This window comes from Malus sylvestris, chromosome 11 (assembly GCF_916048215.2).
Source record: "Malus sylvestris chromosome 11, drMalSylv7.2, whole genome shotgun sequence".
In the NCBI taxonomy this organism is placed as follows: domain Eukaryota; kingdom Viridiplantae; phylum Streptophyta; class Magnoliopsida; order Rosales; family Rosaceae; genus Malus; species Malus sylvestris.
The window spans coordinates 8,302,155-8,328,135 of NC_062270.1; the positions used below are offsets into that span (position 1 = coordinate 8,302,155).

Sequence of the window (25,981 nt, forward strand, 5' to 3'; positions counted from 1 at the left end):
GGACACTCCCTATCTCTCTCTGCAATTCGTAAAACAAATCTCCTAAATCCTATCTCAGACACCCCCATCTCTCTACAAATCGCACAAACAAAACCCCAAACCTAATCCTTGAAATCCCACCCAAACCTAATCCCTGAAACCCTTTCTCTCGGACATCCCACACCATAGAAAATGCATCTGAACTTTAGTTTAGAAAATCGCAGGCTGCCTTCTCTCTTCCTACCTTTTAACAATTCACCTGTAAGATTATCTCAATAAAAACTTATATTAGCAAGTCCAGTGACGAATGATGTGAAACTGAAGCTGTAATGAAAGCTTATTTTGAGAGAGAATGAAAAGCCATCTTTCTACAGCTTGAAACCAAAATTTAAGTGAATGGCCCTGTAACTAAGGTTATTGAACATGATTAACTATCCGCAATATGACAACTATCTGCAACCCTCAACCTTGTAACCTGAATCAAGCTGGTTTCACACATACCAATAGAAAACCAAAATATCAATGTTTGGGGAAGTTACCTTATTTGAAATACCACTAAAAAACAGAGTACACTTTTAGGCAAATATTGTTTAAACACCCAAACATAATTCATGATATGTGCCAAAAAGAAAATACCTCTCGATTAGATTTCTTTTGTTCACGAACTTTCTCCCTGACAAACTCTTGAGATAGAACCAAAAAAGAAAATAAGTCACAACTAATGCAAGGAGAGGGGCATGAGGCAGAGAAAAGTAGGAATTTATGAGTACACCACTCTTGTTTTAGGTTCCCAACTTATAAGGATGCTAACTTCATCACATAGGACTACCGTTAAACTCATTTCTTTCCAAAATTAAATTAAGAAAAAAGTTCGACACTCACATGCCACAACACAATGTTACATAAAGTAATCTTACCATCACAACCAAATTGACACAAAACTTCTAACAGTCCTTTTGAAAGTGAAAATCAAGCGATTAATCAAATACTCATTTTCCGAAAAAGAAAAAACCCAACAAAAATATATAAAAAGTAAAAGTACCTAAGTTCCCAATAGTTCAATCCATCAGAAAAATACAAACTTGGACATGTTTGAGTATAAGGACCATAAGAAAGAAGCAGGGGATGCAAAATTTTGAGAATGGGTCTAATAATACTCATCAAGTACAGATAATCAAAGTTAAAAGGAGGTAATAAAGGTATAGACAAAAGAAGAATATATTCTACAAATGAATGAAACAAAAGATGGTGACACTGGAATGGAAACACTTCAGGAGGCCAGAGGAAGAGGGACAATACTATAGCAAATAAATTGATAATGCTTGTGCTCTCCTCTGTTCTTTCCCAAGTTGATCCTACAAACAAAAGCACAGACAAAACTTAAAAAATGATGCCAATCAATGAAAGCTAAATTATCCCCATCTTGAATCTTTTATAAAACAAAGCACCAAGAAAATTTCAACAAAAAATATTTCATACGATAAACAAAACGATGAAATAAATTTCAAAATAGGCTTGTTTCAGACATTAACATCTTACTTTGAAATTTCTCCCATAGTTCGTTGACAGTCATTGTAGAGTAAACATCAGGTGGACAACTCTTTGACTACGTCATTAGACAACTACAAAAGCTTACTTTCCATAAGCTTGTAACTTACAAATTCCAAACTACATGTATCATTTGTGTGTCCTCAACTTTCATTCTGTAATCACATTTACGATTGAAACATTAACCAAATCCCAAAAAACAAAAATGTGACGCTCTCTCTCTCTGTGGCTTTCTTATAACACAAAAATATCCCTAATTAGAGCATGCCACACATCAACACATTGCTATTATAGAAGTATTTTTCTTAGTGGCAAGTATTATACTCTCATTTGGCCAAGAGGATATGAAATTGGTTGAGTATACTGCTCTAGCCATTTGGATCAATAAGCTCTAGTTTGTATAGTACAAAACCATAAGTACTCAGACGTATGAAATCCAATCTTTCACTTTACAAATAACATATGGGTAAATTAGCTCTGAAGAAACGGAAAGAAATAGAAAGCTTTAGAACACAAATATACTTGAGGTGCTGAAATATGAGATGAGGAAATGTTTTCTTCTTATTTTGATAACATTAATGATGATATTCAAAGAATTAAAAAAAAAGTATGATTTTCTCTTCTTCTATTCCTCCCTCGCTTTCTCTCACACTTTTTATTTTGTCTTTCTCTCTCTAAAAGTTAATATAAGATATTAATGTGACTTAATCGTAACCGTTCAAAATCACAAATACTCCAGATGAATTGAAAAACTGCAGAGATTAGTTTCATGAATACATAATGAAGCAGAAAGCCATAGTTAATCTAAAAAAGGGTTTAGTTAATCTAAAAAGAGGCATACACGTACTACCAATCCTCTGAATGTTCTCTGCACGATGTTCTGCTTTAAAACTAAGGTCGCGATTCAAGCCATGCCTGACAATGTCCCCATCAAGAATGTACAACATATTCTCCTGCGGTACAAATTCCCACTCAAAGCACACGCCACCGTGCTCTTCCCTGAACAAACAAAATAAATTATACGCAAGTAATGAGCAACTTTCTTTCGGCACATTGTCTAAGTTCATACTTAACCTTTAGCATCGTTCAATCATATACTACCAGTATGTTGACCCAGGTATGATTCTAATTTACATATGTTCTTTTAAAAAAGTTTATACACATAAATTTCAATATGTCTGCTTACAATTTTTAAAGGGATTAGTGGGGATAAGATTAGGGATATGCTTTAGACATCAACCCCTTCTTAATCCTTCAATTGCAATCTAGTCCTTCATATTAAGCATGGCCTAAATGCTTAACAATCAGGGATAACTTGTATGGAAATGAACTGACAATGAAGGTGGGTTTTTGTCTTTTGGGTGATCTCATGATGCAAACATATAATGGAGGATAGGTAGCTAAAGCTATTTATGTTTCGTTCACTTTTTAGTATCTATTTGTACAGTGCAAAGTTCTTACCTCAAAGTTTGCCTTATATGTGACAGCTTTCTCCATGTATGCACCATTGAAAGTTGAACCACTGAAATCAGATTCCCTCATATCCGCTCATGTTAAATTGGCTAGCTCTTCTGCATCTGTCAGTTTACATTGATGTGAAAATGCAGATACTAATGACAAAATTAGTCTTGTTCTTTTCAAACCAAATACATAGCTTTAGCAGGTCGTTCATTATGGAGGGTAGCAGACAAATGCAACAAAGAAAAACAACAATTTGCGGAAAGAAAGATATTAACAAAACAAAAAAATTTAAGAAAATAAAAAATTGGTTTTTTTTTCTCATGTGAGGGACCATACCAATATTTGATTCAACCAAGGGTTTTTCTCTGAGCTAAAAGTTCGGACTTCCACTTTTCAACTGAGGATGAAATAACAGAGAAAACGCACAAAATAAAAGGCCTAATTCCAAATTATTTAAAGGAAAATAAAAAAAATTAATTTGAATCAAACTGAAGAAAAAAGTTCAAATTAAGAAAATCCTAGTAAGTGGAAAAGGATATGGTGAGTGACTATTTGCCTTGAAAACTCACATAGTTTGGAATGGATCATCAATAATCTCTGGAGTCATCAAGTGGCAGCATCAGCTTCACATCCAACAACAGGAAGTAACTTTGTATTCTTGTATAAAAGAGTGTGCTCATATGGGTTAGCAAGAGTGGGGCATTGAGTCTGCCAATCGAAAACCTTAACCTCCCACTCCCTGTAAGCAGTAGGTACAACATTCTCGGGAAGTTCTATTGGGCACCCTTCCCTTGTGAAGTCTGCTCCATGGCCATCCCATTCACCGGACACATTCCTGGCAAATTTGGACCAAACACATAAAAGAGAAATTGAATTACAGCAGCACGTGAAATATATTAATTTATAGATTCTAGACTTCTAATAGTTAACATAACAAATACAAATTCAACCATCATCTCTCTTATCCATTGCCTTTTCTACTATAAATGAAACCGGATATTAAATAACCCATCGTTTTAGATTGGCAGATTGCAATTTCTTTGGAAATTAGTCATAAAAGTTAATACATTTCATCACTCCATTTCTGACTTACCTCTTATCAACTGTTGTGCACCCTAATCCAAAGAATAGAATTTTACCCGCCAAATATCAAACTGGATATCTAACAACTGGAAATTTTCCATTGGATATCTAATAAATTTCAATTATTCGATTTCTATACAACCCCAAATCCAAATACCGTATGTTGCTCCAAATATCAACGAAAAGATGCAAACTTTTTTACGCTACAACAACAACCATACGATTTTAATAAAACCCACAAAAACCAAGTAAATAAGCAGATTTTTGGCAAAAGATCTTAAAATACACTCATCAGAAGCAAAAGTGGAAATGGGATTGAAGCCATTGCTGCGGTCCTCCTCCTGGAGCTGCAGCTTAACATCTGACACAGCGGTGTTGGCGGAGGAAGAGGCAGCGCTCTGGACAATCTGACCTCTCTGGCGGCAGTGGTGAGGCAGTTGGAATCTATAGGCCTCGGTTGATCCGTTGTTGTTTTTTTTCATTGGAACTCCCATTTGGTCTCACTGTTGTTATTTCCGTTTTTGTTCTTCGTTGTCAATCAGGATCTGCACGCCTGAAAACCCACAAAGTGTTATAGCTGTGATTATCTTAATCACAAGCTTAGTTTTTAAATAAGTATTTTGGATTAGTCATGCCAGCTGGCTTGTAGTGTTTGGGAAAAAATATATGTAACCAATTGTGGTAGTATTGAACACACAGATATATTCATAAGAAAATATTAAAAAATATATTAAAAAATATTCGACATTGGACAGAGGTTCAGGGCCGAAGGGGTAGAGGAAAACCTAGGAAAACTTTGGAAGAGACTCTAAGAAAAGACTTAGAGTACTTGGATCTAACGGAGGACATGACACAAAACCGAGCGCAATGGCGTTCTAGGATTCATATAGCCGATCCCACTTAGTGGGAAAAGGCTTTGTTGTTGTTGTTGTTGTTGTTGTTGTATATCTCTTCTCTCTCTATCTCCTTCTTCCTTTTATCCCTCCATTACTGCTGCAACTCGTAGGTTGAGTTGAGTGATTTGTGAGTAGCTGCATATCAATTGGTATCAGCCTTCTCGATCCTTGATTCCCTCTTGTATGCCCCGTCACGCTCCAACGACTAGATTAGCTGCCATAGACGCTCGTCTCTCTGTCGTTGAGGAATAATAGGCGGATCTTCCCAATTTCATTCTTTCCTCCATCGCCACCGCGAACGCTAACCTCAAGGCTTTTCTCTCTGCCGATTTCGAGGCTAAATTAGCCTTCTCATTCGAGCAATTTCACTGTGAGCAGTCCTTTCAGGGAGGGGCTGGATCTTCCAATCGTGGCAGATTCTGATTTGGAGACTTCGCGTCCGGCTCGGCGTGATCAATTCGACACTGGCGGGGGACAACAGCGACTACCATGGCATCAACAATTTTCCACGTTTCTCAGAGGGTGACGACTCTCTCAATTGGATCTATAAGGCGGAACAGTATTTTGTTTGTTACAATACTCCAGATCCTCAGAAAGTCCTTACAGCCTCTTTTTACCTTGACAATGAAGCAATGCAGTGGTTCAAATGGCGCGATTGCCTTCATACTACTCCTACATGGGAGGAATTTACTGGTGAACTTTGCAAGGAGTTTGGGCCTTCCGAATTCGAGGATTATACAGAGGCTCTTTTCAAATTGCGCTAAACAGGTACTCTCAAGGACTTTATCACTAAATTTCGTAGACTTGCTAATCGTGCTAGAGATGTTGGCCCTGTGCTTCTTAAGAGTTGTTTCCTTGGTGGATTAAAACGTGAATTGATCTATGATGTCAAGTTGTTACGACCTGCTACTGTCCACGATGCCATATCCATTGCTGTTCAGGTCGATTCTAAGCTATCTTAATTACGTGAGCTCAATCCTCGAACCCTTCCGTCCGCATAAATTACTCCACTCCCCATACTGCCTCCCAAGCTTAAAACCCCTATGCTCCCATATCGAAAACTTACCCCCGAGGAGGTTCAACGCAAGAAGGATAAATGGGAATGTTGGTTTTGTCCTGAAAAGTGGGGGAATGGGCACAAGTGTGGCCACAAACAGCTACTTTTGTTGGATGTGAGTGATGAGGGTGATTTATGTGAAGATTTGGATGAGGAGGTACCGGCTGAAATCCAGGGCATGGCACTGAGTGAATGTGCATTTTTTGGGGTGCAAGGAACAGAGTCTTTACAAACTATGAAGGTTTTGGGCACTGCCAATAACCACTCAGTGCTCATACTTTTGGATTCTGGTAGTACGCACAATTTCATTGACTCTAGGCTTCTTAAGACATTGGGGTGGTCTTTGCAAGCAACCAAGCCTTTTGAGGTAATGATTGCCGATGGTGGGAAAATTACGAGCCAAGGGTGTTGTAGGCACATACCATTGGAGGTGGGTGGATATAATTGTCACACTGACTTATTTTCGCTTCCATTGGGGGGTTGTGACTTGGTCTTAGGGGTGCAATGGTTGTCTATTGTGAGTCCTGGGCTTTGGGATTTCCAGTTACTTACAATGGAGTTCCAAGTGGGCAAAAAGAAGTTTAAATTGACTCACAGTTCACCACCATAGCTGACAGTTCACGAAATGGCCCTGCAGCAAGGTGATAAGGAGCTCTCTCAGTCTAATGTTGGAGTTCTATTGTATTCTCTGGAGTCTAATGAAAAAGGTGAATGATACTTTTAGTTCTCAACAAGTAGATGAGCTACAGGCAGTTTTGCAACCATTTGATACATTGTTCCAAGTTCCCTCTCAACTACCCCCATATCGACCACAAGATCACAAAATCCCACTCATTCCGGGGTTAAAACCCCCAAGTATTAGGCCTTATCATTACGAATCTGCACAGAAGGATGAAATTGAGAAGGCAGTGTAGGAGCTTTTTAAGTCAGGATTCATATGTCCTAGCCATAACCCATTTTCCTTTCCGGTGATGTTGGTAAAGAAAAAGGAAGGAACATGGAGATTATGTGTGGATTATCGAGAGTTGAATAGCATCACAGTTAAGGATAAGTACCCCATTCCATTGATTGATGATCTACCTGATGAATTATATGGGGCAAAGTACTTCTCTAAGCTTGATCTTAGATCCGGGTACCATCAAATTAGAATGCAAGAAAGTGACATTGCAAAAACAGCTTTTAGAACTCATGATGGACACTATGAGTTTCTGGTAATGCCATTTGGCTTTACTAATGCCCCTGCAACATTTCAAAACCTCATGAATGACTTATTCAACCCCTATTTGAGGAAGTTTATCCTTGTGTTCTTTGATGACATTTTAATCTACAGTGCTAGTTGGAAGGAGCACTTAGTACATCTACAACAAACACTGGAGTTGTTACTCAAGCATCAACTGTTTCTCAAAAAACAGAAGTGTTTATTTGGAAAGCAGCAAGTGGAGTATTTGGGTCACATAGTGTCCACTGAAAGGGTTTCTGCAGGTCCTACCAAAATTAAAGTTATTGTCGATTGGCCTGCCCCTAAGAATGTGAAGGAATTGAGAGGATTTCTGGGTTTGACTGGTTATTACAGGAAATTTGTTCCTGGTTATGGCAAAATCTGCCAACCATTGTACAAACTTACAGGTAATGGCCGATTTCTTTGGACACAAGACACAGAGGAAGCCTTCTAACAACTAAAAAAGGCCATGACTTCACCCAAACTCCTAGCTCTGCCAAACTTTGCTGAGCCATTCATTGTAGAGTGTGATGCTTCTGGTTTAGGCATTGGAGCTGTTTTGCAGCAAAAGGGTCGACCTATAGCTTTTGCAAGTCAGACACTTGGTCCTAGAAATCAGGCCTTGTCCACATATGAAAGGGAACTCATTGCAATTGTGTATGCAGTTAAAAAATGGCAGAGTTATCTCCAAGGGCGTCATTTCATCATTAAAACTGACCACAACAGTTTGAAATATTTCTTGAGTCAAAGGGCAAATACCCCGTTTCAACAAAAATGGGTTTCTAAGCTGTTGGGGTTTGATTATGAAGTACAGTATAGACATGGCAAGGAAAATATTGTGGTAGATGCTCTCTTCAGAGCCCCAGGTTCAAACTCCCTTCCTGAGCTACCCTTGGAAGAAGATAAGGAAGTGTTAGCTATCACCTATCCCTACTTTGGGTGGTTAGATGAGTTAAGAAAAGATTTAGAACTGGATCCTTGGGTTAAGCTAAAAAGACAAGAAGTTGAAAAACAAGCTTAAGGCACTGGACAAGGTGTAGTTCCCTCTAAGTATCACATTGACAATGGGTTTTTGAAGTACAAAAGGAGAATTGTTTTAGGTGTGGATTCAGTTTGGAGGAGAAGGGTATTTGAGGAACATCATTCCACTCCCATGGCAGGTCATGAAGGTGTACTGAAAACTTATCAGAGGCTGAAAAAAAGGTTTTTATTGGGTTGGGATGAAGAATGATCTCAAAGCTTGGATATCCGAGTGCAGAATTTGTCAACAGAACAAATATGAAACTATCTCACCACCTGGGTTATTACAACCCCTTCCAATACCACAGCAAGCATGGACAGATATAAGCATGGATTTCATTTGTGGCATTCCCTCTTGCAAAGGGAAATCTGTAATTTTGGTGGTAGTGGATAGGCTATCAAAGTATGCACACTTTATAGCTTTGGGACATCCTTACACTGCTAGCATGGTAGCCCAAGAATTTGTGGAAAATATCTTTAAGCTACATGGCATGCCTCAGACCGTTGTTAGTGACAGGGACACTATTTTTCTCAGTGCTTTCTGGAATGAGTATTTTAAACTGCAAGGTTCAAAATTGTGCTTGAGCTCAGGGTACCATCCTCAAATTGATGGCCAAACAGAAGTTGTCAACAGGTGCTTAGAGACTTATTTGCTGTGCTTTACTAGTTCTTAACCCAAGAAGTGGCTCCAATGGCTCATATGGGCTGAATTGAGCTATAACACCTCCTTTCACATTGCCTCCAAGTTCACTCCCTTTGAAATCGTGTATGGTTTCCCTCCTCCACACATTTCTTTTTATGAAATTGGTACGGAAAAACTGGAGAGTGTGGAACAAGGCATGATTGCTCAGGATAAAATGTTGAAAATGCTTAGAACTAACTTGGCCATCGCGTAGAATAGGATGAAGGTGCAAGCAGACAAACACAGGAGTGAGAGAACCTTTGAGGTGGGAGATTTGGTTTATTTGAAGCTCATTCCCTATCAACTACAATCACTAGCAACTCATGCACATCATAAACTGCACCCTAAGTTCTATGGGCCTTTTGAGGTGTTGGAGAAGGTTGGTGAGGTGGCCTACAAGTTAAAGCTTCCTAAGGCCTCCAAGATACACCCAGTTTTCCATGTTAGTTGCTTAAAGAAACACATTGGTCCTGATGTTAATCCGGTCTCATTGTTGCCATTGGTGACTGATGATGGTTTACAGGTCCAAGAACCTATGGCAGTGCTGCAAAGAAGGATGTATAAGAAGAATAATGCGGCTGGGGTGCAATTGCTGATTCATTGGAAGGACAAGGATGTTGAAGAATCAACTTGGGGAGGACTATGATGAATTCATTGCAAGATTTTCAGATTTTAAGTTTTAGTTGCAACCTTGAGGACAAGGTTTAAGTGAAGGATGGGGCAATGTTATAGCTATGATTATCTTAATCACAAGCTTAGTTTTTAAATAAGTATTTTGGATTAGTCATGCCAGCTGGATTGTAGTGTTTGGGAAACAATATATGTAACCAATTAAAGCAAAATACCTGAAGCTCGGTGAGATTCAAGCTTCGAACTGAAAAATGAAACATTCGGCGGTCAACACCCAATCACTAATTAACTAAGTGGTGACCTGCTGACCATGAACACGTGAATAAAATTGTAGAGGTTAATTATACGGAATCTTACCGCAAAAAAAATAAAAAACTAATTCAAATTAGGGGTGGGTTCAAAAACGAAAACCGAAAATCGAACCGAACCGAAATCGAAAAAACCAAATCAAATTGAAAAAATCGAACTGAACCGAATTAATTAAATTAATATATATTTATTTATTTAATTATTTGTTTTGGGTATTATTTTTTAAACCCAATTTGTAAGCCCAATGTGTTGCCCAAAATCAGAAATTCCAAATGCAACGCTACTTTTCCATTAACTACAAGGAAGAAGTCGTATAAAAAAGCAAGACCTAAAATAGTGATAACAAAATGGTGCTAACTCCTGACACAGTACTGTTAGTTCCTTATTCTTGTTTAATTTGGCTTCTTGCTTCAAGTATTTGTATGCTTATTCAATACTTCATTGCTTATTGTTATATGCAGTGATCAGGTATTGGTTTTGATCAAGTGTTTTCCCATTTGATATTACTTCTTCCGACTAAATAGTAAATTACATTACTAAATGACCGATAATACATACAAAGAGAGCATAATCGATATATGACCCTCGTTGGTTCAAAGTGGGTTATAGTATGATAATGCTCTCATTGTACATACTATCGTGATAAAATAATCAGCACATGTTCACCAACATACACCAGCTCTTTATATTATTCATGGTTAAGAGTTCAGGTGTGAAGAAAATGGTAAAAAATTTTACTTTTCTAAAAAGAAATCTATTTACAATTAAACTTTAAACACAAAATGTTAAAAAAAACCTTTATGTTATAATTCTAGTTGAACTTTAAATATTTATTTTCATTTTCTTTGATTCTAGTTGGAATATTTATGTTATGATTATGTTGGAGATGTTAAAATTTAAGACTTCAATTTTTTTCATTTTTTGAAAAAAAAAAAAACCGAAACCGAACTGGAAAAAACTAAAAAAAAAAATGAAGAACCAAAATTTCGGTGATTTCGGTTTTGGAAAAAAACCAAACCGATTTGAACCGAACCCAGCCCTAATTGAAATTATGTGTTGCACACAGTGATATCGAAGAAGAATAATTTCTATTTAACTGAAATTAAATCCGAATAAATGATTCATAAAATTACAGATTTTCAATCAAATGCGGAATATACACAACAATTTTATTTCTGATTTGAATATAACCAACTAAATCCCAAGTTGTATCAGTATCAATGGATCCAACATGGTGACCATCTGCCCCTCAAGTATTCATATCTGCAAACCCCCGTCTAAAGAAAAATTCATCCAGAAATTAATCACTGAGTATGCAAGGTTGGCATGCATATTCACGTTTTATCGTGGCCATGATGATAGGAATTAAAAAAACACGAAAATAGGAATGATGTACCTTTACTTAGATTTCAGGGTTCTAAAACCTGTTGCTGAGATTTGAGAAACATAGGAAATGTGTTTCATGATTTCAATTTAGATTTGCATAAGAGTTCAGAAACACATACATCCCTTCTTTTCATTCCGCGCCTAGGCTTGCAACACCAAAATAGCACCAGATCTTTGCAATGTGCAGGGAATATACTGAAAAAACTTAAACCACAATCAATCATCATCTATCTAAACAAAATCAGAACCCAAACCCCTAAATATATAATAATAATAATGATTCTAGTAGAAATTCCAATCCATTACAACAAAACACAGAGCTAAAACAACAAAACACAGAATACCAGGTATTGCTGGATGTAGATATCCAAAACAGTGGCACCCATCTATTGATCTAATTACGTATCCATTCCCTATCCATGGCATACAAAGTTTGTACTCCCTGTTTACATGTTATAAAAGATTTAGTAGACCAGCAATCAAAATTAACAACCCTAATTGTTGTATACGCTAAGCTCTCCAACTGAAAATGTTTAATTAAATTTTCCAACTTAAAACCCTAAATTAAATCCTACAAATTGAAATAGCAGAAACAGAATTAGAGAGAAGGAAGAAATCAATGACCTTCGAGTTGTTGAAAGCTCAGATAGGTGTTTCTTTTCATCCAGCCCTAAAATTAACCCAGCCTGTGTATAGAAAAATTGAACAAATTTAGACATTTATATGTATGTATATTCCAGTAAAAAGAATGAAATGCATTGAACCCTAAATTGCAAAACTACATCAGACTGATTAAAGAAGAGAAACAGAGAGGGAGAGGGAGTGGGACGGAGAGAAAACCCTAAAAACAGAACCCTCTGGCAACCTAATAAAAAATCAAGCCAACAAATTCCATTCCAATTTTGACAAAACAAATCGAAAAAGAATAATGAAAACCTGAATGAATTACGGAGGAACCGATGGGTTTATGCATAAGCAATGTGATAAAACCCAGAAACACAAAACCTAATATGTAACAGCTACAAAAACCCAAATAAATAAATAAAACACTCAAATTTCAAACGAAGATGTCATAGATGGAGGAAGAGAGAAGCGATGGAGGGGGAGAGATACTAACTCAACCCTACTATCTTTCTGCAGCCAACACACTGATTCCCTCAACCCTACCCTCAAATCTTGTACCCAATCAACTCTCTTTCTGTCCCCCTAATCGTGCACCCGCCGTCACCTTCTCTCTGCAACCAACCCCCTCTCCTCTCTTCCCCATATCACACCCCCACCTGTGAGGGCACTGACAGCAGACTACCTCCCTAGAAACCGGCCCTAAAAACCCATACCCATACCTCCCTTACTCGTTCCCTTTAACCCTCGCATAAAATCCTCCCATCTCTCTGTCTCTGCAAATCGCAGAAAACAAACCCTAAACCAAATCCCTAAAATCCCACCTCAATCCTCCCACACTTCTCTTGGACACTCCCTATCTCTCTCTGCAATTCGTAAAACAAATCTCCTAAATCCTATCCCGGACACCCGCATCTCTCTACAAATCGCACAAACAAAACCCCAAACCTAATCCTTGAAATCCTACCCAAACCTAATCCCTGAAACCCTTTCTCTCGGACATCCCATACCACAGAAAATGTATCTGAACTTTAGTTTATAAAATCGCAGGCCGCCTTCTCTCTTCCTACCTATTAACAATTCACCAGTAAGATTATCTCAATAAAAACTTATATTAGCAAATCCAGTGAAGAATGATGTGAAACTGAAGCTGTAATGAAAGCTTATTTTGAGAGAGAATGAAAAGCCATCTTTCTACAGCTTGAAACCAAAATTTAAGTAAATGGCCTTGTAACTAAGGTTATTGAACATGATTAACTATCCGCAACCCTCAACCTTGTAACCTGAATCAAGCTGGTTTCACACATACCAATAGAAAACCAAAATATCAATGTTTGGGGAAGTTACCTTATTTGAAATACCACTAAAAAACAGAGTATACGTTTAGGCAAATATTGTTTAAATACGCAAACATAATTCATGATATGTGCCAAAAAGAAAATACCTCTCGATTAGATTTCTTTTGTTCACGAACTTTCTCCCTGACAAACTCCTGAGATAGAACCAAAAAAGAAAATAAGTCACAACTGATGCAAGTAGAGGGGAATGAGGCAGAGAAAAGTATGAATTTATGAGTACACCACTCCTGTTTTAGGTTCCCAACTTATAAGGATGCTAACTTCATCGTATAGGACTATTGTTAAACTCATTTCTTTCCGAAATTAAATTAAGAAAAAAGTTCGACACTGGCATGCCACAACACAATGTTACATAAAGTAATCTTACCATCACAACCAAATTGACACAAAACTTCTAACAGTCCTTTTGAAAGTGAAAATCAAGCAAATACTCATTTTCCGAAAAAGAAAAAACCCAACAAAAATAAACAAAAAGTAGAAGTACCTAAGTTCCCAATAGTCCAATCCATCAGGAAAATACAAACTTGCACATGTTTGAGTAAAAGGACCATAAGAAAGAAGCAGGGGATGCAAAATTTTGAGAATGGGTCTAATAATACTCATCAAGTACAGATAATCAAAGTTAAAAGGAGGTAATAAAGGTATTGAAAAAAGAAGAATATATTCTACAAGTGAATGAAACAAAATATGGTGAAACTGGAATGGAAACACTTCAGGAGGCCAGAGGAAGAGGGACAATACTATAGCAAATAAATTGATAATGCTTGTGCTCTCCTCTGTTCTTTCCCAAGTTGATCCTACAAACAAAAGCACAGACAAAACTTAAAAAACGATGCCAATCAATGAAAGCTAAATTATACCCATCCTGAATCTTTTATAAAACAAGGCACCAAGAAAATTTCAACAGCAAATATTTCATACGATAAAGAAAACGATGAAATAAATTTCAACATAGGCTTGTTTTAGACATTAACATCTTACTTTGAAATTTCTCCCATGGTTCGTTGACAGTCATTGTAGAGTAAACATTAGGTGGACAACTCTTTGACTACGCCATTAGACAACTACAAAAGCTTACTTTCCATAAGCTTGTAACTTACAAATTCCAAACTACATGTATCATTTGTGTGCCCTCAGCTTTCATTCTGTAGGTTGGGATGAAGAATGATCTCAAAGCTTGGATATCCGAGTGCAGAATTTGTCAACAGAACAAATATGAAACTATCTCACCACCTGGGTTATTACAACCCCTTCCAATACCACAGCAAGCATGGACAGATATAAGCATGGATTTCATTTGTGGCATTCCCTCATGGAAAGGGAAATCTGTAATTTTGGTGGTAGTGGATAGGCTATCAAAGTATGCACACTTTATAGCTTTGGGACATCCTTACACTGCTAGCATGGTAGCCCAAGAATTTGTGGAAAATATCTTTAAGCTACATGGCATGCCTCAGACCATTGTTAGTGACAGGGACACTATTTTTCTCAGTGCTTTCTGGAAGGAGTATTTTAACCTGCAAGGTTCAAAATTGTGCTTGAGCTCAGGGTACCATCCTCAAAGTGATGGCCAAACAGAAGTTGTCAACAGGTGCCTAGAGACTTGTCTGTAGTGCTTTACTAGTTCTTAACCCAAGAAGTGGCTCCAATGGCTCATATGGGCTGAATTGAGCTATAACACCTCCTTTCACATTGCCTCCAAGTTCACTCCCTTTGAAATCGTGTATGGTTTCCCTCCTCCACACATTTCTTTTTATGAAATTGGTACGGAAAAACTGGAGAGTGTGGAACAAGGCATGATTGCTCAGGATAAAATGTTGAAAATGCTTAGAACTAACTTGGCCATCGCGTAGAATAGGATGAAGGTGCAAGCAGACAAACACAGGAGTGAGAGAACCTTTGAGGTGGGAGATTTGGTTTATTTGAAGCTCATTCCCTATCAACTACAATCACTAGCAACTCATGCACATCATAAACTGCACCCTAAGTTCTATGGGCCTTTTGAGGTGTTGGAGAAGGTTGGTGAGGTGGCCTACAAGTTAAAGCTTCCTAAGGCCTCCAAGATACACCCAGTTTTCCATGTTAGTTGCTTAAAGAAACACATTGGTCCTGATGTTAATCCGGTCTCATTGTTGCCATTGGTGACTGATGATGGTTTACAGGTCCAAGAACCTATGGCAGTGCTGCAAAGAAGGATGTATAAGAAGAATAATGCGGCTGGGGTGCAATTGCTGATTCATTGGAAGGACAAGGATGTTGAAGAATCAACTTGGGGAGGACTATGATGAATTCACTGCAAGATTTTCATATTTTAAGTTTTAGTTGCAACCTTGAGGACAAGGTTTAAGTGAAGGATGGGGCAATGTTATAGCTATGATTATCTTAATCACAAGCTTAGTTTTTAAATAAGTATTTTGGATTAGTCATGCCAGCTGGCTTGTAGTGTTTGGGAAACAATATATGTAACCAATTAAAGCAAAATACCTGAAGCTCGGTGAGATTCAAGCTTCGAACTGAAAAATGAAACATTTGGCGGTCAACACCCAATCACTAATTAACTAAGTGGTGACCTGCTGACCATGAACACGTGAATAAAATTGTAAAGGTTAATTATACGGAATCTTACCGCAAAAAAAATAAAAAACTAATTGAAATTAGGGGTGGGTTCAAAAACGAAAACCGAAAACCGAACCGAACCGAAATCGAAAAAACCGAATCAAATTGAAAAAATCGAACCGAACCGAATTAATTAAATTAATATATATTTTTTTATATTTAATTATTTGTTTTGGGTATTATTTTTTAAACCCAATTTGTAAGCCCAATGTGTTGCCCAAAATCAGAAATTCCAAATGCATCGCTTCTTTTCCTATAACTACAAGGAAGAAGTCGTATAAAAAAGCAAGACCTAAAATAGTGATAACAAAATGGTGCTAAATCCTGACACAGTACTGTTAGTTCCTGATTCTTGTTTAATATGGCTTCTTGCTTCAAGTATTTGTATGCTTATTCAATACTTCATTGCTTATTGTTATATGCAGTGATCAGGTATTGGTTTTGATCAAGTGTTTTCCCATTTGATATTACTTCTGCCGACTAAATAGTAAATTACATTACTAAATGACCGATAATACATACAAAGAGAGCATAATCGATATATGACCCTCGTTGGTTCAAAGTGGGTTATAGTATGATAATGCTCTCATGTACGTACTATCGTGATAAAATAATCAGCACATGTTCACCAACATACACCAGCTCTTTATATTATTCATGGTTAAGAGTTCAGGTGTGAAGAAAATGGTAGAAAATTTTACTTTTCTAAAAAGAAATCTATTTACAATTAAACTTTAAACACAAAATGTTAAAAAAAATCTTTATGTTATAATTCTAGTTGAACTTTAAATATTTATTTTCATTTTCTTTGATTCTAGTTGGAATATTTATGTTATGATTATGTTGGAGATGTTAAAATTTAAGACTTCAATTTTTTTCATTTTTTGAAAACAAAAAAAAAAAAACCGAAACCGAACCGGAAAAAACTGAAAAAAAGAACCGAACCGAAATTTCGGTGATTTCGGTTTTGGAAAAAAACCAAACCGATTTGAACCGAACCCAACCCTAATTGAAATTATGTGTTGCGCACAATGATATCGAAGAAGAATAATTTCTATTTAATTGAAATTAAATTCGAATAAATGATTCATAAAATTACAGATTTTCAATCAAATGCGGAATATACACAACAATTTTATTTCTGATTTGAATATAACCAACTACATCCCAAGTTGCATCAGTATCAATGGATCCAACATGGTGACCATCTGCCCCTCAAGTATTCATATCTGCAAACCCTCGTCTAAAGAAAAATTCGTCCAGAAATTAATCACCGAGTATGCAAGGTTGGCATGCATATTCACGTTTAATCGTGGCCATGATGATAGGAATTAAAAAAAAACACGAAAATAAGAATGATGTACCTTTACTTAGATTTCAGGGTTCTAAAACCTGTTGCTGAGATTTGAGAAACATAGGAAATGTGTTTCATGATTTCAAATTAGATTTGCATAAGAGTTTAGAAACGCATACATCCCTTCTTTTCATTCCTCCAAACGCTAAACGCTAAACCCTAAAGCCTAGGCTTTCAACACCAAAACACCCAAATAGTACCAGAACTTTGCAATGTGCGGGGAATATACTAAAAAAACTTAAACCACAATCAAGCATCATCTATCTAAACAAAATCAGAACCCAAACCACATACAAAATCTCTAAATATATAATAATAATAATAATAATAATAATAATAATAATAATAATAATAATAATAATAATAATAATTCTAGTAGAAATTCCAATCCATTACAACAGCACACAGAATACCAGGTATTGCTGGATGTAGATATCCAAAACAGCGGCACCCATCAATTGATCTAATTACGTATCCATTCCCTATCCATGGCATACAAAATATGTACTCCCTTCTGTTTACATGTTATAAAACATTTAGTAGACCAACAATCAAAATTAACAACCCTAATTGTTGTATACACAAAGATCTCCAACTGAAAATGTTTAATTAAATTTTCCAACTTAAAACCCTAAATTAAATCCTACAAATTGAAATAGCAGAAACAGAATTAGAGAGAAGGAAGAAATCATTGACCTTGGAGTTGTTGAGAGCTCTGATGGGTGTTTCTTTTCATCCAGCCCTAAAAACAGAACCCACAATTGTAATATAAGATCCAATCATAGGTCACGAATCAAATTAACCCGGCCTGTGTATAGAAAAATTGAACAAATTTAGACATTTATATGTATGTATATTCCAGTAAAAAAGAATGAAATGCACTGAACCCTAAATTGCAAAACTACGTCAGACTGATTGAAGAAGAGAAACAAAGAGGGAGAGGGAGTGGGACGGAGAGAAAGCCCTAAAAACAGAACCCTCTGGCAACCTAATACAAAATCAAGCCAACAAATTCCATTTCAATTTTGACAAAACAAATCGAAAAAGAATAATGAAAACCTGAATGAATTACAGAGGAACTGATGGGTTTATGCATCAGCAACGTGATAAAACCCAGAAACACAAAACCTAATATGTATCAGCTACAAAAACCCAAATAAATAAATAAAACACTCAAATTTCTATGTAAAAGCGAACATATTTTGACCCCAAAACGAAGATGTCATAGATGGAGGAAGAGAGAAGCGACAGAGAGGGAGAGATACTAACTCAACCCCACCATCTCTCTGCAGCCAAGACACTTATTCCCTCAACCCTACCCTCAAATCTTGTACCCAATCAACTCTCTTTTTGTCCCCCTAATCGTGCACCCGCCGTCACCTTCTCTCTGCAACCAACCCCCTCTCCTCTCTTCCCCATATCACACCCCCACCCTGTGAGGGCACTGACAGCAGACCACCTGATAAGATCCAATTCTCAATTCCCTTAATCAACCTGCAAGTAGCACAAGGAAGCTATGGAAGAAGAGGGAAGGAGAGATGAAGGAGCAGAGCTCCAACTATTTTTGTATTTAATTTCTTTCTTTGTAAATTATGTTCTGCCAGAATGAGCTGGGCTCCTTTTATACACTCTATTTCTTAAAATGCCAGCTGGCATATTTAACAATTCTTAACAATTCAATTAAAGCATAAACCTCAATTACATTTTGGGTTCATAACAATATTCCCCCCTTGAAAATTAGCCTTGTCCTCAAGGCTTAAAAATGGAATTGTGGAAGTCCTCCCAATTAGCTGCTATCCTCAAAGCAACAAGAAGTTGAATCTGCATAAGGCACTCATTGGCAGATTCCTCCCAACCTTCTTCAAGTCAAGCTCCTGAACTTCCTTAATCAACTTAAGGCAAATCCCAATAGATAGGGAGAAGATTGATAAATTCTCTTTCTGAAAAACTAGCATCTTCACTATGCAAACAGAGAGACCTACAAGCTGCCAACCTTACAAATAGGTCCTTGTCCTGTACCAATTTGATCAAAGCACAGTAAACTGGCATTTTTGTGTCCTTTTTAATATCAGAAACCCATTGTCCCAATATCAGTGCAACCTCCCAGGGGGTGATACGCATATTTAGATGATCAATATGAACCAAGAATTCTAAGCATGGTAGTGAACCAACCAAAACAGATGACTGCAAAGGTGTAATACTGTCATTATCTTCAGCAACAAGATTAGCATTGTTTTGTAACAGAACTTCCACTGCATCTTAGTGACCATGACCAACATCCTAAATTAAGGGACTTCCAGCATCTCGTGGTGAATTAACATAAGCATCTTGGGGTTCAAACACCTCAGTCCTTTTGTCAACCAACTCTGCCAATTCTATGTTCCCATAAATCCTACATGTAAAAAGCAGAGATCCCCATATAACCACATCAGGTTGAGTAGGAATATCTCTGATGAACTTTTCAGCCACATTTAACAGATTAGCATGGCTAAGAAGATCCACAATGCATCCATAGTGTTCAATACGAGGATTGAGCTTATGATTTTCAAGATCCATGCTATGTATCCATTTATCAATGAATCGGAGCAACCATGACAACCCTCAAAGAAATGATTCAGTAATGCATTCCCTCTGTAACAAGCTATGAATGTGTCCTGCATAAAGCGCACCTGAAATAGCTCTATGTAGTAATAATCGAACCGGTTGTGCTTGAGAAATCTGAGCCGTTGCTTTTATCTCCTCTGTCTCCCTTAATTGTTTTTTTTTTTTGAAAGCATGTCAACAAAACTTTGACAGCAAGATTTTAACCATATTTTTCTGACCTCATCACCAGTATTGCATAGCAATCTTATTCAGAGGACCATCCCAGCATAAGAATCACTATCAATTGGATATGGAAGAACTGGAGATTGTCCTAATTGCAACATAGAGACAACAATCAACAGTGCTTGTGAAAATGCTTTATTCACTTCAACTTTTGATGGTTGGACCCCTTCCAATCTCAGGGCAAGCTTGGTCATAGTGTATGCAACAACTGTCCCAAGGAAAAAGTCACCAGTGAGAAGCAAGGATCTCAAGTTCCCAGATGCCACGGATCCTTGAAAAATGGTAGGAGGAGAGAAAACAATTCCAGATGCAGCATGATGTGTGGCATAAGTTCCATCAGCAAGAATAGTAGGTCTTTTAAAAGGCACGGTCATGGAGTTTACTTGCTGAACCTTTTGTGAAGAATCATTACTTTCTTCTTCTGAAACCGAGAGAAAAGGCAATTCACTTAGGCACCGTTTAATTGATGCAGTTCTACCCTTAAATTCAGGAAGTGACGTGCAACATGCTCCAAAAATCCAAAGGCCGGAAGAACAAACCTGTGATGCTCAGATTTGGTAGAAAGTGTCTAATAGCTTTGTTATTATAGGTACATGTCACATTTGAGGGAGTTGGGCTCCTTTTATACACTCTACTTCTTAAAATGCCAGCTAGCATATTTAACAATTCTTAACAATTCAATTAAAGCATAAACCTCAATTACATTTTGAGTTCATAACACCACCTCCCTAGAAACCGGCCCTAAAAACCCATACCTCCCTGAAACCCTTTCTCTCGGACATCCCATACCACAGAAAATGCATCTGAACTTTAGTTTATAAAATCGCAGGCCGCCTTCTCTCTTCCTACCTTTTAACAATTCACCAGTAAGATTATATCAATAAAAACTTATATTAGCAAATCCAGTGAAGAATGATGTGAAACTGAAGCTGTAATGAAAGCTTATTTTGAGAGAGAATGAAAAGCCATCTTTCTACAGCTTGAAACCAAAATTTAAGTGAATGGCCTTGTAACTAAGGTTATTGAACATGATTAACTATCCGCAATATGACAACTATCCGCAACCCTCAACCTTGTAACCTGAATCAAGCTGGTTTCACACATACCAATAGAAAACCAGAATATCAATGTTTGGGGAAGTTACCTTATTTGAAATACCACTAAAAACAGAGTATACTTTTAGGCAAATATTGTTTAAACACCCAACCATAATTCATGATATGTGCCAAAAAGAAAATACCTCTCAATTAGATCTCTTTTGTTCACGAACTTTCTCCCTGACAAACTCCTGAGTTAGAACCAAAAAAGAAAATAAGTCAAAACGGATGCAAGTAGAGGGGAATGAGGCAGAGAAAAGTAGGAATTTATGAGTACACCACTCCTATTTTAGGATCCCAACTTATAAGGATGCTAACTTCATCATATAGGACTACCGTGAAACTCATTTCTTTAAAAAGGTCGTACCCAGTGCACAAGGCTCCCGCTTTACGCAGGGTCTGGGAGAGGTAAATGTCGGCTAGCCTTACCCCCATTTATGGAGAGGTTGCTCCCAAGTCTCGAACCCGAGACCTACCGCTCATGGGCGAAGGCACTTGCCATCGCACCAAATGCGACCTCTGTTAAACTCATTTCTTTCCGAAATTAAATTAAGAAAAAAGTTCGACACTGGCATGCCACAACACAATGTTACAAAAAGTAATCTTACCATCACAACCAAATTGACGCAAACTTCTAACAGTCCTTTTGAAAGCAAAAATCAAGCAATTAATCAAATACTCATTTTCCGAAAAAGAAAAAACCCAACAAAAATATATAAAAAGTAAAAGTACCTAAGTTCCCAATAGTCCAATCCATCAGAAAAATACAAACTTGCACATGTTTGAGTATAAGGACCATAAGAAAGAAGCAGGGGATGCAAAATTTTGAGAATGGGTCTAATAATACTCATCAAGTAAAGATAATCAAAGTTAAAAGGAGGTAATAAAGGTATAGAAAAAAGAAGAATATATTCTACAAATGAATGAAACAAAAGATGGTGACACTGGAATGGAAACACTTCAGGAGGCCAGAGGAAGAGGGACAATACTATAGCAAATAAATTGATAATGCTTGTGCCCTCCTCTGTTCTTTCCCAAGTTGATCCTACAAACAAAAGCACATACAAAACTTAATAAACGATGCTAATCAATGAAAGCTAAATTATCCCCATCCTGAATCTTTTATAAAACAAAGCACCAAGAAAATTTCAACAACAAATATTTCATACGATAAACAAAACAATGAAATAAATTTCAACATAGGCTTGTTTCAGACATTAACATCTTACTTTGAAATTTCTCCCATGGTTCGTTGACAGTCATTGTAGAGTAAACATTAGGTGGACTACTCTTTGACTACGTCATTAGACAACTACAAAAGCTTACTTTCCATAAGCTTGTAACTTACAAATTCCAAACTACATGTATCATTTGTGTGTCCCCAGCTTTCATTCTGTAATCACGTTTACGATTGAAACATTAACCAAATCCAAAAAAACAAAAATGTGACGCTCTCTCTCTCTGTGGCCTTCTTATAACACAAAAATATCCCTAATTAGAGCATGCCACACACCAACACATTGCTATTTTAGAAGTATTTTTCTTAGTGGCAAGTATTATACTCTCATTTGGCCAAGAGGATATGAAATTGGTTGAGTATACTGTTCTAGCCATTTGGATCAATAAGCTCAAGTTTGTATTGTACAAAACCATAAGTACTCAGACATATGAAATCCAATCTTTCACTTTACAAATAACATATGGGTAAATTAGCTCTGAAGAAACGGAAAGAAATAGAAAGCTTTAGAACACAAATATACCTGAGGTGCTGAAATATGAGCTGAGGAAATGTTTTCTTCTTATTTTGAGGGAAGAAAAATGCAGCTCTAAATTTGGACCCATTTTCTTAACCCTTGGTTCCTATAACCCATAAATAATTTTAGTGTCATTCAAAATCACAAATACCCCAGATGAATTGAAAAACTGCAGAGATTAGTTTCATGCATACATAATGAAGCAAAAAGCCATAGTTAATCTAAAAAGAGGGTTTCGTTAATCTAAAAAGAGGCATACACATGCTACCAATCCTCTAAATGTTCTCTGCACGATGTTCTGCTTTAAAACTAAGGTCGTGATTCAAGCCATGCCTGACATTGTCCCCATCAAGAATGTACAACAGCTTCTCCTGCGGTACAAACTCCCACTCAAAGCACACGCCACTGTGCTCTTCCCTGAACAAACAAAATAAATTATACGCAAGTAATGAGCAACTTTCTTTCGGCACATAGTCTAAGTTCATACTTAACCTTTAGCATCATTCAATCATATACTACCAGTATGTTGACCCAGGTATGATTCTAATTTACATCTGTTCTTATAAAAAAGTTTATACACATAAATTTCAATATGTCTGCTTACAATTTTTAAAGGGATTAGTGGGGATAAGATTAGGGATACCCTTTAGACATCAACCCCTTCTTAATCCTTCAATTGTAATCTAGTCCTTCATATTAAGCATGGCCTAAATGCTTAACAATCAGGGATAACTTGTATGGAAATGAACTGACAATGAAGTTGGGTTTTTGTCTTTTGGGTGATCTCATTATGCAAACATAAACTGGAGGATAGGTAGCTAATGCTATTTATGCTTCGTTCACTTTTTAGTATCTATTTGTACAGAACGAAGTTCTTACCTCAAAGTTTGCCTCATATGTGACAGCTTTCTCCATGTATGCACCATTGAAAGTTGAACCACTGAAATAAGATTCCCTCATATCCGCTCATGTTAAATTGGCTAGATCTTCTGCATCAGTCAGTTTACATTGATGTGAAAATGCAGATACTAATGACAAAATTAGTCTTGTTCTTTTCAAACCAAATACATTAGCTTTAGCAGGTCGTTCATTATGGAGGGTAGCAGACAAATGCAACAAAGAAAAACAACAATTTGCAGAAAGAAAAAAATTAACAAAATAAAAAAATTTAAGGAAAAAAAAAATTGGTGTTTTTTTTCTCATGTGAGGGACCATAACAGCATTTGATTCAACCAAGGGTTTTTCTCTAAGCTAAAAGTTCGGACTTCCACTTTTCAACTGAGGATGAAATAACAGAGAAAACACACAAAATAAAAGGCCTAATTCCAAATTATTTAAGGGAAAATAAAAATAATTAATTTGACTCAAACTGAAGAAAAAAAGTTCAAATTAAGATAATCCTAGTAAGTGGAAAAGGATATGGTGAGTGACTATTTACCTTGAAAACTCACATAGTTTGGAATGGATCATCAACAATCTCTGGAGTCATTGAGTGTCAGCATCAGCTTCACATCCAACGGCAGGAAGTAAATCTATATTCTTGTGTAAAAGAGTGTGCTCATCTGGGTTAGCAAGAGTGGGGCATTGAGTCTGCCAATCGAAAACCTTAACCTCCGACTCCCTGTAAGCTGTAGGTACAACATTCTCTGGAAGTTCTATTGGGCACCCTTCCCTTGTGAAGTCTGCTCCATGGCCATCCCATTCACCGGACACATTCCTGGCAAATTCGGACCACGCTCGAACACATAAAAGAGAAATTGAATTACAGCAGCACGTCAAATATATTAACTTATAGATTCTAGACTTCAAATAGTTAACATAACAAATACAAATTCAACCATCATCTCTCTTATCCATTGCCTTTTCTACTATAAATGAAACCGGATATTAAATAACTGACCGTTTTAGATTGGCAGATTGCAATTTCTTTCGAAATTAGTCATAAAAGTTAATACATTTCATCACTCCATTTCTGACTTATCCTCTTATCAACTGTTGTGCACCCTAATCCAAAGAATGGAATTTTACCCGCCAAATATCAAACTGGATATCTAATAATTGGAAATTTTCCATTGGATATCTAATAAATTTCAATTACTCATTTTCTATACAACCCCAAATCCAAATACCGTATGTTGCTCCAAATATCAATGCAAAGATGCAAACTTTTTTACGCTACAACAACAACCATACAATTTTAATAAAACCCACAAAAACCAAGTAAATAAGCAGATTTTTGGCAAAAGTGCTTAAAATACACTCACCAGAAGCAAAAGTGGAAATTGAAGCCATTGCTGCGGTCCTCCTCCTGGAGCTGCAGTTTAACATCTGACACAGCGGTGTTGGCGGAGGAAGTGGCAGCGCTCTGGACAATCTGACCTCTCTGGCGGCAGTTGTGAGGCAGTTGGAATCTATAGACCTCGGTTGATCTGTTGCTGTTTTTTTTTTCATTGGATCTCCCATTTGGTCTCACTGTTGTTATATCTGTTTTTGTTCTTCCTTGTCAATCAGGATCTGCACCCGTGAAAACCCACAAAGACATTAGAAATGGAACCCTCTGCATATCTTATGAAAATAACGTTGAGCCTTGAGGTGTCCTCGCAACCCTAAGGTAAGGCGCAGTTGGAGTTTTCGACTACATGAGGTGTCCTTGCAACCTTCTCCGGATCTCTGTGTACGAAGCTGACAAATCCACACAACTCATTTTAAATCATATGATTCTTATTAGCCATTCTACTCACCTTCTTAACACAAACCACGAGTTAAGATCTCCCTCTTTTTAACGACTAGATATCCAAGTTCTTGAACTTCGAAAACAAAAATCCAAAGAGTATCTCGACTCCAAATAAGGTAGCTTTTCTACTGTGCATGTAGCTAGCCCAAAAAATGAGGGAAACCCAACCCCACCCCCCCCAAAAAAAATCCTCCCACAACAAAGTACAACTATAAGAAAAGCTTTATGAGGGGTCACTCTAAAATTGATCTTAAAATTAACTAGTCAGTCATTCCAAAAATTGTTGTGACAATGTTGCATTTAAAATTGTCTAACAATATAACATTATTTTGGGCAAATATTTTGTATAAA

The 25,981-nt window shown here is 37.0% G+C and overlaps 3 protein-coding genes across 5 annotated transcripts in view; 1 reads left to right on the top strand and 2 right to left on the bottom strand.

Annotated features, from left to right (window-relative positions):
- LOC126591193 (uncharacterized) overlaps positions 1 to 25,981 on the top strand; it is a 101,825-nt gene that overhangs the window by 43,134 nt on the left and 32,710 nt on the right. The window lies entirely within an intron of this gene.
- On the bottom strand, positions 481 to 24,495 carry LOC126591191 (uncharacterized). Its single transcript, XM_050256785.1, has 4 exons — positions 24,335 to 24,495; positions 2,989 to 3,098; positions 2,375 to 2,526; positions 481 to 1,334 (listed from the first exon to the last, which is right to left on the bottom strand). The coding sequence occupies exons 2-4, from the start codon at positions 3,033 to 3,035 to the stop codon at positions 961 to 963; spliced, it is 573 nt and encodes a 190-aa protein (XP_050112742.1). The 5' UTR covers positions 3,036 to 3,098; positions 24,335 to 24,495; the 3' UTR covers positions 481 to 960.
- Positions 10,958 to 25,359, bottom strand: LOC126590186 (uncharacterized). The gene is made up of 6 exons (XM_050255712.1): positions 25,161 to 25,359; positions 24,502 to 24,632; positions 13,336 to 13,383; positions 11,895 to 11,956; positions 11,615 to 11,712; positions 10,958 to 11,465 (listed from the first exon to the last, which is right to left on the bottom strand). The coding sequence occupies exons 1-6, from the start codon at positions 25,357 to 25,359 to the stop codon at positions 11,401 to 11,403; spliced, it is 603 nt and encodes a 200-aa protein (XP_050111669.1). The 3' UTR covers positions 10,958 to 11,400.

Coding starts and splice junctions, on each gene's coding strand:
- LOC126591191 (XM_050256785.1), bottom strand. CDS start 3,035: ATGGTGCATACATGGAGAAAGCTGTCACATATAAGGCAAACTTTGAG. Junction 2,527..2,988: donor CATATAAGGCAAACTTTGAG/GTAAGAACTTTG, acceptor TTGTTTGTTCAG/GGAAGAGCACGGTGGCGTGT. Junction 1,335..2,374: donor GAACATTCAGAGGATTGGTA/GTACGTGTATGC, acceptor TTTTGTTTGTAG/GATCAACTTGGGAAAGAACA.
- LOC126590186 (XM_050255712.1), bottom strand. CDS start 25,359: ATGGGAGATCCAATGAAAAAAAAAACAGCAACAGATCAACCGAGGTCT. Junction 11,957..13,335: donor AAAAGAAATCTAATCGAGAG/GTATTTTCTTTT, acceptor TTCTATACACAG/GCTGGGTTAATTTTAGGGCT. Junction 11,466..11,614: donor TCTACATCCAGCAATACCTG/GTATTCTGTGTT, acceptor AAGTTTTTTCAG/TATATTCCCTGCACATTGCA.